This window comes from Balaenoptera physalus (assembly GCF_965194825.1).
Source record: "Balaenoptera physalus genome assembly, chromosome: 2".
NCBI classification, from domain to species: Eukaryota; Metazoa; Chordata; class Mammalia; order Artiodactyla; family Balaenopteridae; genus Balaenoptera; species Balaenoptera physalus.
Window position 1 is genome coordinate 99,181,450 of NC_138883.1, and position 16,182 is coordinate 99,197,631.

General features: G+C 36.3%; 1 protein-coding gene and 1 long non-coding RNA gene across 6 annotated transcripts in view; one reads left to right on the forward strand and one right to left on the reverse strand.

Annotated features, from left to right (window-relative positions):
* The window catches only part of LOC309654339, a 1,078,238-nt gene that overhangs the window by 870,308 nt on the left and 191,748 nt on the right, over positions 1-16,182 (forward strand). The gene's annotated exons all lie outside the window — the stretch shown is intronic.
* The window catches only part of WDR72 (WD repeat domain 72), a 193,288-nt gene that overhangs the window by 7,299 nt on the left and 169,807 nt on the right, over positions 1-16,182 (reverse strand). For all 5 annotated transcript variants that reach the window (XM_082445137.1, XM_082445136.1, XM_082445138.1 and 2 more), the window contains one exon: positions 1,108-1,212. In XM_082445137.1, the coding sequence (XP_082301263.1) occupies positions 1,108-1,212 (105 nt within the window). The remainder of the gene's footprint in view (positions 1-1,107; positions 1,213-16,182) is intronic.

The following is a 16,182-nucleotide window of genomic DNA, read 5'->3' on the forward strand; positions in this document are numbered from 1 at the left end:
TGGAGGGGACTGAAATACAAGCCATTGCCACTGGGCCTATCGGGGTTCCGAGATGACTTAGGGGACCTGACATAGATTGCAGGCTGCACCTTTCACTGAAAATTAAATCTCAGTAGCTCTCCTCGGGGAAGGATCAGGGGACTGTTTGCAGCTGCCCCCTGTCAGCGAAGGCTACAAGATTTGGAAATCTCTTAACTAAGCTGACAGGCCACAGAGAGGATGAATCAAAAATCTGATACAAGGATCAGCACACAAAGATGCGAGAGGGTAGAGAATACACAGCGGCCAGAGAAAACAGGAAAGAAAAAACGTTCAGTGGGGGAAGATAGTTAACTCTTTCGCTCATGGTAATAAGGCATCTTCTAGCACCTTTGGCTTTGTAGTGAACCAGGAATTGTCATTCAACTCTCACAAGATTTTTTTTTTCTCTTAATTAATTAGTTGTTAAGACGAGGCATGCTTCAAAACAAAACAAAAACAAAAATTCATGCTTAAGCGTTCCTGGACATATCCTTCCAGCACATTTCTGTCTGTTCTTCCCACAAAGAGAATACACACATTAGTAACTTGGACATAGGGTAAATTTTATTGAGTGAGGAAGGGTTACTATTTTGTTTTGTTCTAAACAGTTGACACTGTCCATTCGTTCATTATTGTTATGCTAAAATCCTCTCAACCCGGTTAGAGTTCTGTTTGTATTTAGAGAGGTAAACAGATAGTAATGATGACGATTTGTTTCTCTTTTCTCCCTAATTCTCCATTTCCACTTGATCCCATTATTTGAAATATTTAAAATGTTGCCATTTTTCCAGTTTCCAATCTCTGCCCCTATTAACCAGTTTAGCCTAAAATTGATGATAATGAACTAATAGTGTCAGCTTCCCTTCTCAGTCATAAAGCCTTTGTACTTCCTCCAGCTGAATTCTTGATGAAAGAGGAAAAGATAACAGCTCCACACTGTGACCCCTGGAGGTGACCATTAATTTGACAGTGCAGCTGCTAAGAGAAAACAGCATTACAATGTCCTCTCCCCCCACTCTCTTCCAAGGACCCCAAAGCTGTGTCAAATTTATCATTTATACTTGACTATTTTTAAATGGCTTTCACCTGGATTCTCAGACTCTTCCAAGACACATCTGTCAGGCATGTCCTCGGTGTCTTGGAAGTTTGCCGAGTTTGAGTTGCTGTCATGCTTGACCGGACTGACTGGAGCTATTAAAAAAAGAGAGAGAGAGCAAAGAAAGAGAAAGAGAGCGATGAAAAAGTAGTAATAAACACCATCAAACATTTCCTTTTATTTCCACAGATATTTCCAGGGACACACTATGTAAACACAAATAATAAATTGAAATAAAATGTATCCTCTAAGTATGTATTGGCAGACATGTAATTAGTTGAAAAATCTATAGATGAGACTTTATCTTAGAAGAAAAATAAGTTCATGGCATCAGCTTAAAAGCTACAAAGTAACAAAGTGATCCCTTCGAAGTAGAAATCGTATTTTTAATGCATAAATCTAAAACAATACAGTCAATTAACAGCAACAGGACACAGAAGGAAGAACATCAGGCTGTTCAATTAGACCAGCTCTATGCTGTTGCAATGGTTCCTTTTGTCACACAAATCACAGTGGATGAACACTTTTTATGCATTTTGGTTCTCTTTTATCAAATTAAAAACTATTGTTCCAAACACAAATAAAAAGCCCTATAAAAATAAATTTAAAAAGATAGGATGAATACGTTGCAAATGATAATAAGGAGGGCTGGTGTTTTGAATGGTAGGTCTTCACACAACTGTCATGATATATTTTCTGAGTAGGAATTATGAACAGAAACAGAAGCCAGCGTAGGAATCTAAAATTTCCTATAAACACATTACAACTACTAGCTCTGTTAGAGAAACACAGACTTAAGTTTCCACATTTTTCCACGAGTTGTACTACTTTGTCTAAATTCTCTCCACAAGTAACATATTTCCCTATTGTATTTGTTCAAGGAATCATTTGTCAGGAAGAGTAGACATGGTCTTCATGAAGACACTCTGAATAACAAAACAAAGCAAGCCTTCAATAATATAAATTATGTCATACTTACTTGTCTTAAGCCAAACAATATGGAATTTTGTCTATCACAAATTGCTTCGGTGAAAAGTACCACTGTCTTCTCAGGTCTTGATAACACACACAACATATTATTTATAAGCCATAAATGCAATAGAGAAAATATAGATTTATAAGTCATAATATGTTTATATATATATTTAACATAGATATTTATAAGAAATAATGTGTTTGTTGGCCCAGGGGAGTGGGCCTGGCTGCTGTTCGTAAGCCTCCCTTAGGAGATAAGGGAGCAAATGCAGAGGCTAAAGCTTGTGTTGCTTCACACATTCGATAAGTGATACAAAGGAGGGCCGCCTGAGGTCCAAAGCAGTCTTAGGAGAGCTCACACCTCCCAGACTCCTTGTCTTGTTTTCATGGACTGTGCATAACAGTGGTGACCATAACCTGAGGCCCACATATACACATTTAAAGGTGACTTGTCATATGATTCTGGTCCAAATATTCTTGCCAGTTTCACCCACCCTCTCAGAACACAGATAGTGCTGCTCTTTTCTTTGGAAGGGCAAGCGTAGCGTTTGAATTCACTGCTTTTCTAAAACTTTTTGTATGGGAACAAAATATGAGAAAAAATATACAACATTCTGATTTTGAATAAATATACCAAATGTTTCATTTTATGCATTTGAGTTTTCTGAAAAAAAAACACGGAAGTAGGTACCATGTCTGTTTTATTTACCTCTGTATGCCCTGGGCTATGGAAAGTATTCTTGAAGGATCTGTGCAATGGGTGAATGGATGAACAAATGAATGAAGCAGAAGTGCCATGCTGGATGTCCTCCCGAACCAAGAGGATACGTGCTTTGAGTTATCCTCAACCTGATCTGCTCGGTTTCTTGTTTAGGCCCACTTGAGATAAAAGATGCATATTTACAAAATGGTGGTGTGGGTTAGTGCATGACTTGGGAGTAGACACCTAAGTAGTATGTATGGCCTAAGTAGTTGTTTTGGTGTCACTGCCTTTAATTTAGTTTTCCTCAGTTTAGATCATACTTACAGATTATTTTTGAATCCACAGATTTTTGTGAAAAGTTTAAGTGGAATAATTAAATGCATCAAAGTTGCAGAGTACTATTACATTGGTCAAAATTTTCTGGCCTGCTTTAATGTTTTTTTTTCTCTATATATCTTGTTAATTTTCTGAGATACTTACATTGGTATTTATAATAGGGAATTAACCATACAACTAAATCTATTACTAACAACGAATGAAGTAGCATCTGTGTTTACTTGGGCAACTGCATCACACTTGTGATCCCATACACTATTCTTTCATCTAAAACTTGCATCTATTCACTTATCTATTCATTCCTCCAAAAGGCTCTTCTAGACACAGGGGCCTCAAAGAGCTGAAGAGAGCATGGTATTAGAATAACAAAGTCAACGCTTGTAACCATGTTTACTGGCAATAAAGTGGTCCCAGGATAAACTGACATACCAAATCTTTCAAGAAAACTGGGAAGTTAGGTATAGTTTTAACTGCATGATCTTTATTAAACTCACAGTATAAGGTACCATGCAGCTATTTTTGTCTCCACCTCTGATTTTGGAGGGTGTGCTTTGTGTGGGGGTAGGAGAGTAGAAAGGGTTGTTCTTCCGATATTTTGCTTAATTACACTTTAGCTTCCAAATTTTAGATGGTACAAGATTTGCCATTTTTTTTACTGGGCAGCTTATAGAGTATCCAATTAAATCCACTGTGGAAGAAATTCCTACATTCTGTCAATTGGGAACAACAGACATTGGAGAGGTTAATTACTGCCATTCCCCTTTTTTTTTTTTTTGATAGGCCAATCTTTGCACTTATTCTTTTGGGTGTTTCTTGTGATGTTTCATCAGTAAACTCTGACATGATGTGTGGCCTAGGCTTCTGTAAATGAATCATTTCAAAACTGATGAAATCAACAAATATTGATCTAGTCATTATTATGGGTAGAGCTCTGTGCTAGACCATGTGAGGGACAAAAAAAACGAAGCACTTTTAATGTGCCCGCATACAACTTGTGATCTAGTTGAGGTATAATAAAAAGTAACTAGTAGGACCATTAGAGACAATATTCCAAGAATGACATGGTTTTTAGGAATGCAGAGGTAATTCCCCTGCAATAGGGTTTGTTGGGAAGTGAAATTTAAATTAAATCACCTTGAGAGGGAATATGGGTAGCCCAAAGGGAGCTCATTCAAGGCAAAAGAAAAAGGTGTGAACCCAGGCCTGGCCAAAGAAATACATTAGCCTGTGGTCACAGATATATTTAACAGACTGTTACTGCCTACTTTTGTATGTATTTTTAATGAATTCTCCTTACATGTCTCTTTGAACTTTTCTTGAATTGCTGTTGTGGCTAATTCTTCTCACCTGTAGAAGTTAGCTATAGACAGGTTTTTCCTTGCCGTAGATAGTCAATAATTTGATCTTTACTGATGTTGGGCCCATTTATCACAGTAAGCTGTCCTTTCACTATACATATTGACTTTTATTTATCAATACTAAAGTCCATTTGTAGCTCATCACTAAAGTTCTTGGATATTTTCAGTAGTTTTTGAAGATGCATTTTAGAGCTTGGCAGAGAGGTACTTTTGACGTCAATACAGTGCAAATGGTTGCTAGGCTCATCCTTAACTTAAAATCAACTGTTTATTTCCTCTGTAATGCATTCTGAAATAGTCTGCATTTGGGGGGCGAGGGGCAAAAGAGACGAACACTTCTTGACAGTTCTACCACTGAAAGATGTAAGGCTGTTCCATTTATTCATCACATACCTCAAAATATTGACAACTAGAAGGCCAGTGTTCTAAATATCTTTGTAATATCTTTGGAAGCTAGATAGAGGGAGAAGCCCACGTACTTTGTAAAGATGTTTTTGACTATGGTGTGCTTAATTAGTGTTAAAGAAATTCCTAAAGAAATAAATGGTTCAACTGTAGACAATACAAAATCAGTTTTTAAATTACACTTAAGAACATATAATGAGGAAGCACAGAAAATTGTATGACAAAGACCCTATAGAAGAATTTACTGAAAAAAAATGTGGTGACAGGGTCAGCAGTGGTTATGCTCCTTTACCTCTCTCTATTCTCTATTTTGTTTTCAGTTAATGTCTAAAAACTCCTTCCTGCCTTTTCTCATCATTTGTGGAAATGCAAATTTTCAGTAAATTTTGAAGGTGGCTAGGCCAAGGCAACAAACAACTTTAAGAAACATCCTCCCCACTCCCAGTGAGAGAATGACCACTGGGAAAAATCTCCATCTATCTCCACAAACAGCAGCTGATTCTACCAAGCTAGGCCGGTACTGTAGTGTATATAGAGCCCTTGTGTAAAAATCCATATCATTCTCAGTGTGAATAAAATTTGCAGTCCAAACAATGTTTTCAATATGATGACTTATAAATGATTAAAAAATAGATCCCATCCAGCATATGTATGGAGTTTTAGGAAGCACTGGAGATATTGATAGGAAAATCATTCATAAAAAGGTATAACAGTTTGACATGCTGGTCAATTGAATGGAATAAACCACTGTATTAGCAGATAAAACTCAGACAAAAATCTTAATTGCATCTTATTCAAAGGCATAAAAATAATGTGCATGTTACAGAGGTCATGAAAGATTAAAAGTCCACTCAGATTTGAGGAATGAGCAGTGGAAAAGAAGTCAAAGACCTGAGTTCAAATCTACTAGCTCAATATGGTGTACAAGAGTTGATCACTTCTTTGGCTGATAATTTAGGTCTCTTCTCAATAAGGCATCACTATGAATCAACTAAAAAAATCTTTCTACAGGTTTAGAAGGAAGAAAAACTACAGTAAGTTCAAGTACAATAGAATTAAATACTAACGCAATCCTGACAGATCACGAAAAACTGCAATATGTTTTAAATTAGGAGGAGGCATAATCAGGGAAAAGACTTTAAGTGATAACACTAATGTTGTAAACAAAGAGGATGTCATTTGAACAGACCACAAATTCAGTTTACAAAGTGGTTCTCTCTGGACAGATGTCTTATCAGAAAAACATATCCAGCTAAAGAGCTATGTACATATTACCCCTACTTAAAGAGTATCTACTGAGATAATCAAGTGATGGGACCTCCTGATTACATTTGAATAGCAATAGCTACATCCTGCATCAGACTTCAGGCTTACTTTGTGTTCAGTGTGGACTGGAAACTGGAAAAAAATATCATATAGGAATGCCTAGAATTAAATAAAATATCTAATGCTGCTTTATAACTAAGAAATAACTTTTATGGACAAGTTCAGCAAGATGAGTTAAGATTAGACTTATGTGTTTTACTATCTTTCTGAAATTGTAATCTGACACAGAATATTATTTTCTGGCTGACATTTTCTAGTGTGAATTGCTTTAAGCATGAGGTTTTTTCAGTTGGTAAAGAAATAAATTTTCCAAATGTTGTGAAGAGTAACTATTATTTTGGTATCCTAACTAGATATATAGAATTGGAATTATTATTTTATTTAAATATTTTGTGATATATAATATACTTATGCAGAGGATCAAATTCTTTACTATCTAAGGGAAAAAAATTTGTAGCTAACTTCTACAGTGACACAACAGCTAAATGTCTAATCTGGGGGAAGATAAATGTGAATGAGAAAGAAGTATTAATTGGTTACTGCATCTTTTTAAATAATGTTTTATTCCTCTAAGATATAAAAATATTCCTGTTATCCAGGATGTTTGAGCAATGGGTTGCTTTGGTAAGGCTGGTAAATAAGCAAATACATCTCTAGCCTAATGTAAGACACAAGGCAGATACTTGGACTATTTATGAAATGACTGAGTAAAGCGGCTAACAAGAATTTCTAAGAATTAAAAAAACCAATGATTAATTTCACTTGAAGTTTAAGGGAGAAATCTTAAGGTCAGGCATAGGGTTTATAGCTTAAATATACCCAAACACCTCCACAATCTATTACTAATGCCAACAGGCAGACTACATAAAGAAGGAGATCCTATCTGCCTTATTTTGGGGAAGATAAAATTCCTCATTTTTTATTACCCAAATATATGTATTAATTGAAACAAAGGTGAATACTAACAACTTCATTACAGAGATGAACTTCTTAGTTCCCCAGGGGTGGGGGTGGGGGAGGCATGTTGTACTAGAAAAAAGCTCAGTTAATAGAAGATCTGTTTTTTAATTCCACTTCTGTTCCTAATAGTGTGACCTTGAGCATGTCATTTCACTTTCCTGGACTCGGGTGCTTTTATTAATAAAATGAGAGAATTGGACTGGACAACTTCCTTGACATCTTCCTGCCAGTTAAGAATCCAAGACCAACCAACCACTGAGTATATCACTGAACAGGATACTAAGAGGATAAGTGGCTACTACAGTAACCTTGGAAATAATGAAGGCTTTTGAGGCCCTTTCTCAATTAAGATTGATATTTTCCTACAAGTAGTAATCTCCATCTGACTGAGGGACAGAGGAAATCAGGGCAGCTTCAGAGAGCTTCTTTGGTAGTTGCAATGCCAGGGTGAGGCAGGCCTATCGAAAGATGACCAAGAAAGGACTGAGGCTGCAGTATGGCTACTCCTGAGAACAAACAAAGTGACTCCTTGGCATAGAAACATCCATCAGATATTTACCAATGGTGTAAAAAAATCTTTAAAACCAAATTAAAAAAAAAATAGAAACACCCATCAGATATTTACCAATGGTGTAAAAAAATCTTTAAAACCAAATTAAAAAAAAAGTTATACCTTACCCTTCTTAGAATCATATTTATGCTATTAATTTCTTTAAACAATCCCTCTCTTCATTGATCAATTTGGCAAATATGAACTTCAGTACAAGATGAATCATCCTAAACTAAATTAATTGGGTCCATGAAGTAATTGCAAGAAGCAAACCTGCAGTGGACAAGCCATGGCCTGGAAATTAGATCTGGGTTGGTTTCGGCTGAATTGGCATTAGACTCCTCTGAAGACTGGCCCCATCTTGGTTTCAGGACCCCAGACATGAAGAGGTTCTCAATTATTGTTTGCTGAATGAATGGACAGTGTTATAGAGAGATGTGGTATTCCTATGGAATAGTATTTTCCTCATGTCAAATCTCTTACAGGGAGAATCAGTAGAACCCCAACTCTTTCTATTCCTTTTATATGTAAAACTGAAGCCCATGAAGTACTTTGTCTTACTCAAGCCTGGCATGAAAACCAACCCTAATCAAATTATTTAAACTCTCAGACTGAAACAGACTGTAGAGACATATTGGATGTGCGATGGGGAGAATATGAAAAAGGAAATGTGTAATCTGAGAAGTAGAAAAGGAAATAACAGGGAAAAGCAACTTTCCTTTTTTTCTGCTGCATTTCTTCCTCCACCGTCCCCAAAAGGCAATTCTCAGAGTTACCTATGAGAGGTTTGCCTGGATTTCTTCATGTGCTCCTTTAGAGTACCAGCTCCTTGGCAAGCAGCGTTCCAAGGAGAGAAGTGGTAAGCAGATGAGCAAGCACCTTTTTTTAATTTTTATTTTTTAATCGTCAAATCAAAATAATTTCCACAGCTTTGGTCCCTGGTCAATATTGAGTAAATTCGGAGTGGAAGTAATCCAGGGAAATATTCCTTATTATTATTTTTGTATTTATCTATATTTTGGTAAAGAAGAGATTTTCTAGATGCAAGAAATAAGCTGGTCAGATCAGCAAGCTCAATTCCAGCTTTTCACATTAAACCACAGAGATAATTATTCAGGACAGGGGGACTCAGGAACATCTTATCTGAAAGGACACCTTCATCACTGAAAGGAAGTATAGGTGATGAATGAGTTCTAAGAAAGTATAGAAATTAACTCTCACATTCTTCAGGCAGTTTAGATTTTGTAAAACTCATATGACTTTTCTCATAAGGACCGAATCTATGGTAAACACAGAAATGAATTAATTTTACTGTTCAGAAGTTCAAGAAGTTGAAAGCAGGAATAGATTCCAAAGAAGAAAACAAATAGATTCCCACGTATTGATAAACTGAAGAACAGTCAGTAAAGGGAGAATTCTAAGAGGAATTTGTAGTAAACTTCCCAGCTTCCATTTGAAAATTTAGAAGAAGTTCAGGAAAACAAAAGAGACCCTTCAATCAATAGAGCATCATGCTAGCATTTAAGACTAGAGATAAACATGATTTATATGTGAGCTTAAGATAAGGATTCACAGCATAGGGCAATTTAAACCAGAGCAAAGTCTACAGTTATCCATAAGGAAAAATACCAAAAACATTTTCCTCTAGAATCAGTGGAAGAAGAAACCGTCAAATGGCACTACCACTGGAATTTGTAAGAGTAGCAACCTTTCCATAGGCCGAACCTAAAACGACACCATCAGTGTGGGGAGAATGCTTGGCAGGCAGTCTCAAATCCCCAGCTGATAGCCATCTCTATCTCAGGGGAAAATGCTTGTCTCAGATGGTTAGTCAAGTGTCAGAGCTCTTTCATCTCCTGGGTAGGAAATGGAAAGTAAGGAAATCAAATTATCTAAACTATGCCTTCATTTTCTAATTCTTTGTCAACCTTAAGAAGGATGCAAGGAAGAAAAGGTCTACGTTACCATATTTTGTATCATTAGGCTTGGGTACTCTGAATGTGATTTATTTTTATTTGAATGACATCAAAATGGCATCTTAGTGATATCTTGAGAAATTATTGAAATTGATATCTTGAGAAATTATTGAAATTGAATGGAAGTCATGCTTGGATGATAATAATGTGCTTTACCACTGTATTTATAATGTAATCAGTAGCAAGCATCACTCTCTCACACATGCACTCACACCAGCCATAGAAAGCATAGGTGATCTGTTGGCATTGATTGCCTCTTATGGTCATGCATATAAATTGTAGTCATTCATTTAAAAATATTAATTTTTCTGGGGGATAAATAATGGAAAGTTGCCTTTTCAAATCCTCAGGCTGTGTCACTGCGTAACACAGTATTTGTACTAGTATCTCTAAGAGATGGTTGCCCAAAATATAGAAATAAACTTGATAAGTAGTAGAGAGTCTCATTTTGATACTAGACAAGCCATTACCATCTATAAATAAAGGATAAAGGAAACACACCTATAGAAAGTAAAGTTTTAAAGAGCAAACATGCAGTGGATAAAGGGAAACGAGCAACCATAATCTAATGAGACTTTCGGAAAACTAGGTTCGATACAAAAGAGATGTTATAATTAGAGAACTAAGATATAGGAAACAAAAGGTGAGAGACAAGCAGATATTTCTAGATAAGACAGTATAAAACAATGTCCTGGATTAATGTATAATACTTCTCTTAATAAATTGTTTCAAATTATTTGGAAGAATACGTGGTAGAATCTCCAGGACTATAGACGAAACTAAGGGTTCCTGAACGTGAAATGTTAACTATTTCACGTTCAGGAACTGAATTAAAAATTCAGTTGATTAGATTAACTATAGAAAACAATTGTAAGGCTGAATCAGTGGGAATACATGCTGTGTACACATTTCAGAATAGTAAATTCTGGGAAACATTGAAAGAAAACATGATCCAAAGTATATGCAACAAGAACATGACTGAGCTATCGTTTGCTATGACTAAGGACAATAGGCCAATATAAAAATGTAAGCAAATGGTTAACAGAAGCCTGGCATTTTAGGAAGGGAAAGATCAACACAATAAACCAACCACAAGAAAACCAACAAGTAAACCCTGCCTCTGCACCTGAAACCCTGCATATGTCTCCAGGGACTATAGCCAATACAGGACACAATGGAATTTAAGAGGCCAACCAAAGGTCTGGGGGCAAGTTGAGGGGAGGAGAATTTATATAATATCAGAATATCTCAAAAAGAAATTAGGAAGACCCAGACTCTAGCATGGAAGTAAAAGTGAAGAAGAAAGTGACTGATATTTATAAAATTGCCAAGAAGCTCTATCTATCTACCACCACAGTTTTCTCACCTCTAGTTCCTCCAACCCTTCAAGAAGATTGTACTGTCACCCTACTTTCCATCACACCTCTGTTTTTATGGCCTGATAAAAGTATCTCTCCCTGCAGTAATTCTTTAAACTGAGAAAAGTCACAGCCCTAAAGCCAAGGTCTAATCATGTAGCTTCTGTGTAGAAAATTCTGCAATCACCTCTATTCAGTCAGCATGGGGGATTCTGGAGCCATGGATTTCAAGGCCTTTCAGGATACAGTCTCAACTCACGTTTAGAGGCTTCTCAATGGATTCTGTGAGAGTTTTAGACTCTGATACCATACACTACAGCTGGACAAGACTACCCATTGTCCCTGGGATGTGCCATTTATTTTCTACATTGGTACCTTTGTGAAGATCCCCATCTTGAGATATCCTCTCTCACCCCAATCTCTAGTTCTCTGCTTGCCCAAAGCTCCCCCTTATTAAAAATTCAGCTCAAATGCCATCTTTTCCATTTAGTCTTCAACAGCCCACAGTTAACATAGATTTTGCCCCTTCTTCTGTGTTTCCTAGCACTTCACTGGCCTGTGTTATTCTTCTTATCCCATTCTGACTACCTCGCTGGGCTACATTCATAGGGAAGCAAGATATTTCAGACACATCTTGAAATTTTGAGGCTGATGTCATGAGGACAACTTTGCTTCTCCACAATGGAACCTCTAGAGCTGCAACCAGAAGACTGGGCTAGAAGAAGCACAGGGCTGACCCTGTGTGTCCGTTTCTGTCATTCTTAACTTGTCTCATACAGTTGGAAATTCATAGATAGTATGCGTGTTCCTCAAACATGGTGAATCTAATGCTCATGGGGCAGCTTACTTACGGATGGCCATGGTTAGGAAGTCAACTTTCTCAGCATTGATGAGGTCATATAGATGTTGGTGGACCATGTTGAGCAAGATCTCTAGGCCATATAGCATCATTTATACAACACCCACTTCCATTCCTCTCAAAGAACTTCGTAAAATAAGAGTTATACATTGCAAAATACTATACCTATCTGGACAACAGAAAATGCACTGATTTCCACTTTCTTTTCCTTACCCTCATAAATCATAAAGTTAAATTTCCCCTAGGGACTTCATTTCTCTGAACTCAACATACAGGCATAAAACAAATTTTGTTCTCACAGGACATCCCATTTTTGTTTCATTAGTTCAAGGAAAGGGTCACTCAATTTTTAAAGCATTTGGTTTGATCTTTGCTATGATTCATGCCATCTAGCATCCACAGACTATATACACTCTATATACCGAAATGTTTCGTATATATAAAATGTGTCTCCACGGACTCCATGATAGTGATACCTTCACATAAAGCACGTAAAAGCTACCTTCCAGACTCATGAGTTTAGAAAAGGCGACCAGAAATAGAAAATAAACTTATTTTTTGAATATTTAAGCAATTATTGTTTTGCCCAAGTTTCTATTCCAAGATAGATTTTTTTTTCCTGTTATGAAAGACAAAATGCTTCCCTCGAGGTGGGGGTGTAAATGCTCTTAAAAATTTCCCCCAAATATGAGGTCTAAAATTATTCTCATTCTATTTTACACATTTTTTCCCATGTTTAACCATCTCATTGATATTTCATTCTACAGAGAAGGAGGTGATAAAAATTTTTTATTAATATAATAAAGGGAAAAAGAAATAAAGATTTGTCATAATTTAACTAGATAAAATGAATTCTTGTGATCTTAATGTAAGAACAGACTATGATCTCTAAAGGAATATTGAATTATGGAAACATGATTTTTACATAATAGAACCATTTTCACTTACCAGTTAATCATATTAAATAATTCTTACTGCTCTATTCGTTCATATGCTTTTTCTTCTCTAAATTCTTTCCATGGAACATTTAAGTTATTTAAAAGGTTTTCTCATTCTATTGGCTATCGAGGGGCTCCCCCACCTCCTCTGATGGCCAAAATTTGATTTTCCATGCTGGGTATCTACAGGGAACCACAATCATCAGGCTTTGCATAGAATCTCCCTTTCTTCATGAATTAAAGATCACACAGATTTATTCCTCAAAAAACAAATAGGGAGAGGAGATTTGTATTAAACTCATTTTGCCAAATTATGGTTATTACTTTGTTTTAAAACCCTAAAGATTTTAGGAGGCTCAGACCAAGTATAGCACAGTTGGAGTTTGAAAAATGGCAGCTCAAGCAGGGAGGAAGCAGTTCTTTCCAGGGCATTTCTCTCATATTTCCTACAGGAAAGGAGTTGTCCAACTTAGAGACATTCAGTACAGCCAGAGTAGGGAGGTAAACAAAAATACTTTACAAGTCCTTTTCATTGACAAATCTAAAACATAGGTCAAATTGGCCTCCTTCCAAGAATAAACAGCCCCCCACCAATGTTCCCCCATCCTGTGGAACAGAGTCTCAGAGATTCCAGCCCACATATGGCAGAAGACCCTGGCCTGCACTCAGCCAGCTAGTTATCCATGGAAGTGGCTCAAGGCTGACACTCAGATTGACTGGTTCACACTAATTTACTTCATACTGATTCCATTTATCTCCTAGAAGAACCCCTGGCAGCAGCTTATAATGGCATATCCTAGGATGCCTGCCTGCATGTGTTTTTAAAGCAGCAGCGCTTGATGAATCTGAGTCCAGAAAACAGTTCACAGATTGAGGAGTAGGTGCAATCAGAAAACATCAAGAGGCACAGCTGGGACTTGGTAGTTTGCTTGACTGGTCTGAGCAGCTGAGCATTAACTGTGTCTGCTTTTCTGCTGGCTGCTTACTGCCACCGGGACAAATCAGAGAGCCACTCCCTCTTTCCTTTACAACTCACCCTTCAAAGGAAAAGAGAAAAGAAAGTGCATCACCATCCAAGTAGCATGTGTAGCTGTAGGGGAAGCTAATTTGACCATTTAACCTTTACTCTTTAAATACTATGATATTGCTGATCTAGGTAAAACTACAGCTGATACTCCTGAGGTTAAGATGCTGGATATTTGGATGAGGCAAAATGTAGCTAGAAAAAAAAAAGAGACTCCAAATTATTTTATTTACTTTCAACAATGAGGTCCAAAGACTAGCTGAGATGTTATGATTGTGGGGCTAATTGGTTACCATCTTGATGCTTGCTCTCCCAAATCTACTGTAGAGCTTGGGGAAAGACACAAAAGGGCTCAATATTTGTCAAATGAATAAAGTGACTGGATAAATGTATGAACGAACAAGTCACTATTCTCTACTACGAGTGTGTGTGTGTGCGTGTGTGTGTGTGTATTTTTATTACAAGCAGGATGTAGAGTGGCTAATGGTGTGGGTTATGGCATCAGAATTCAGACTCTGCCATTTTTCTTTTAATGAATCAAAACAGAGGGGTTTTTAAAAGCATATATATAAAGATATCTATGTGTGTATATATACATATAGTTGATATTTTGAATATGATTCAAAATTTCTATGCTTGTTTTATATCAGCTGCGTTTATATCAACTGCATGCTGAGATTACTAATGGTAACATGGTCAGTATCCAAAGACAGAGGGAAATAAGAAGGGAAGTTCACAGCATTAAACAATAACAATTCAGTGGCAAATCTACCAAAGCAGTGACAAAGCATATTTAGTACTTAGAAGGTTAAACACTGGGCTGCAGTGGCTTGTTGATGGAAAAAAGTAGGATTAAGGCTTTTGCATGAGCTTTGACATGATCATGTTGTCCGGCTGCTGCCTTAAGCTTTGAAAAACAGCTGGGATCATCTACTAATAAGCTCCAACTCAACGATGTTTAAGCAGTCCCCAATCCAATTAAACAGAGGTAAATAGAAGGAAGAATTTTACAGAGCACCATCATCACATTTTTTCTTAATGAAAAACAGCATAATTGCAGGTTACACAGCTCCTTAATCTCACATTAAATCTAATAGATTGCTGACTTATACAGAGCATGGCAGTCGTAGCTTTCTATATTGCTGTGCTTAATTTTAGGTCATTATCCTTTATTATGTCACTTGTAATCCTTAAAGCCCATGATTGTGTCTGGTTATTTGGCAAGGATTGTACTTGGCAATACAGGGATTCTACTAAGAGTGATGATTTAATTGAAAGATATAGTATGATTAGATGTTGAGAGAATTACATATGTTGCTTTTCTTTTGTAATTGGCTAGTTTCTTATAAGTATTTCCTTCAACATTGTTTAAAATCACTATTTAGTTTTAGGACTCTGCTAAAAAAAAAAAAAGCTTTCACAACTGAAAGACAAGTAGCCTATTGTTACAGGAATTTATCCATATGCTATTAAAATAGCCAATTCAAATAAAGTTGTGGCTCATCCACAAACTGGGTAACTGTAGTCAAGTTACTTAATCTTTCTGTGTCTCAGTTTCCTCATCTACAAAATAGTAATAACAGTAATAATGATTAATAGTAATAATTCTACTGAATGCATGGATTGTTGTTACAATTAAATGAGTTAAAACATGCAAAGTATAGACTGTAGACTAGTGGTTAGAAAGCAATAGGTAAATAAATCCTATATTATTACTATTATTATATATGTCCTTGCCTAGAAATGTGTATAAATGGCAATAAGATGCTTAGCCTTCAGATCAAGGTACTTAATTTTACTACCAATATAGTAATATTTAAGATTTCTCAGACCTAATAAAAGAAATATTTTAAATAGTTATATAATCTTGAACTTCACTTAAAATTGTAGAACTCTAGAAGATAATGTTAGTGACCCATTTAAAAAATTAGTTTAAGGGGATATGTGGGTTTGTATAAATTTGATGATATCTATAACCAAAAAAATCTCACACAAAGTCATCTGTAATTCTGAGGAAAGAAGTAAAACTGGTTTCTCATAACTCAGGGAAACCATTCACAGATCTTTCAGCATTACTTATGCATAATCCTTGATTGCCAGGCTTTTTACTGGTTCCCGTTCACATATGTTTTAAGAATGTGCCAGTATTGAAATTAAAAGTCTAATCTAGCTCAGTTCCACCTAAGACAAAAACATTACTGGACGGTGGTCATTTGATGGAGTACAAAACTAAAACATAGAAATAGTGGTTTACTTGCTACTGACCCTCTCCTTCTCTCTCATTTCTAGGGTAGATA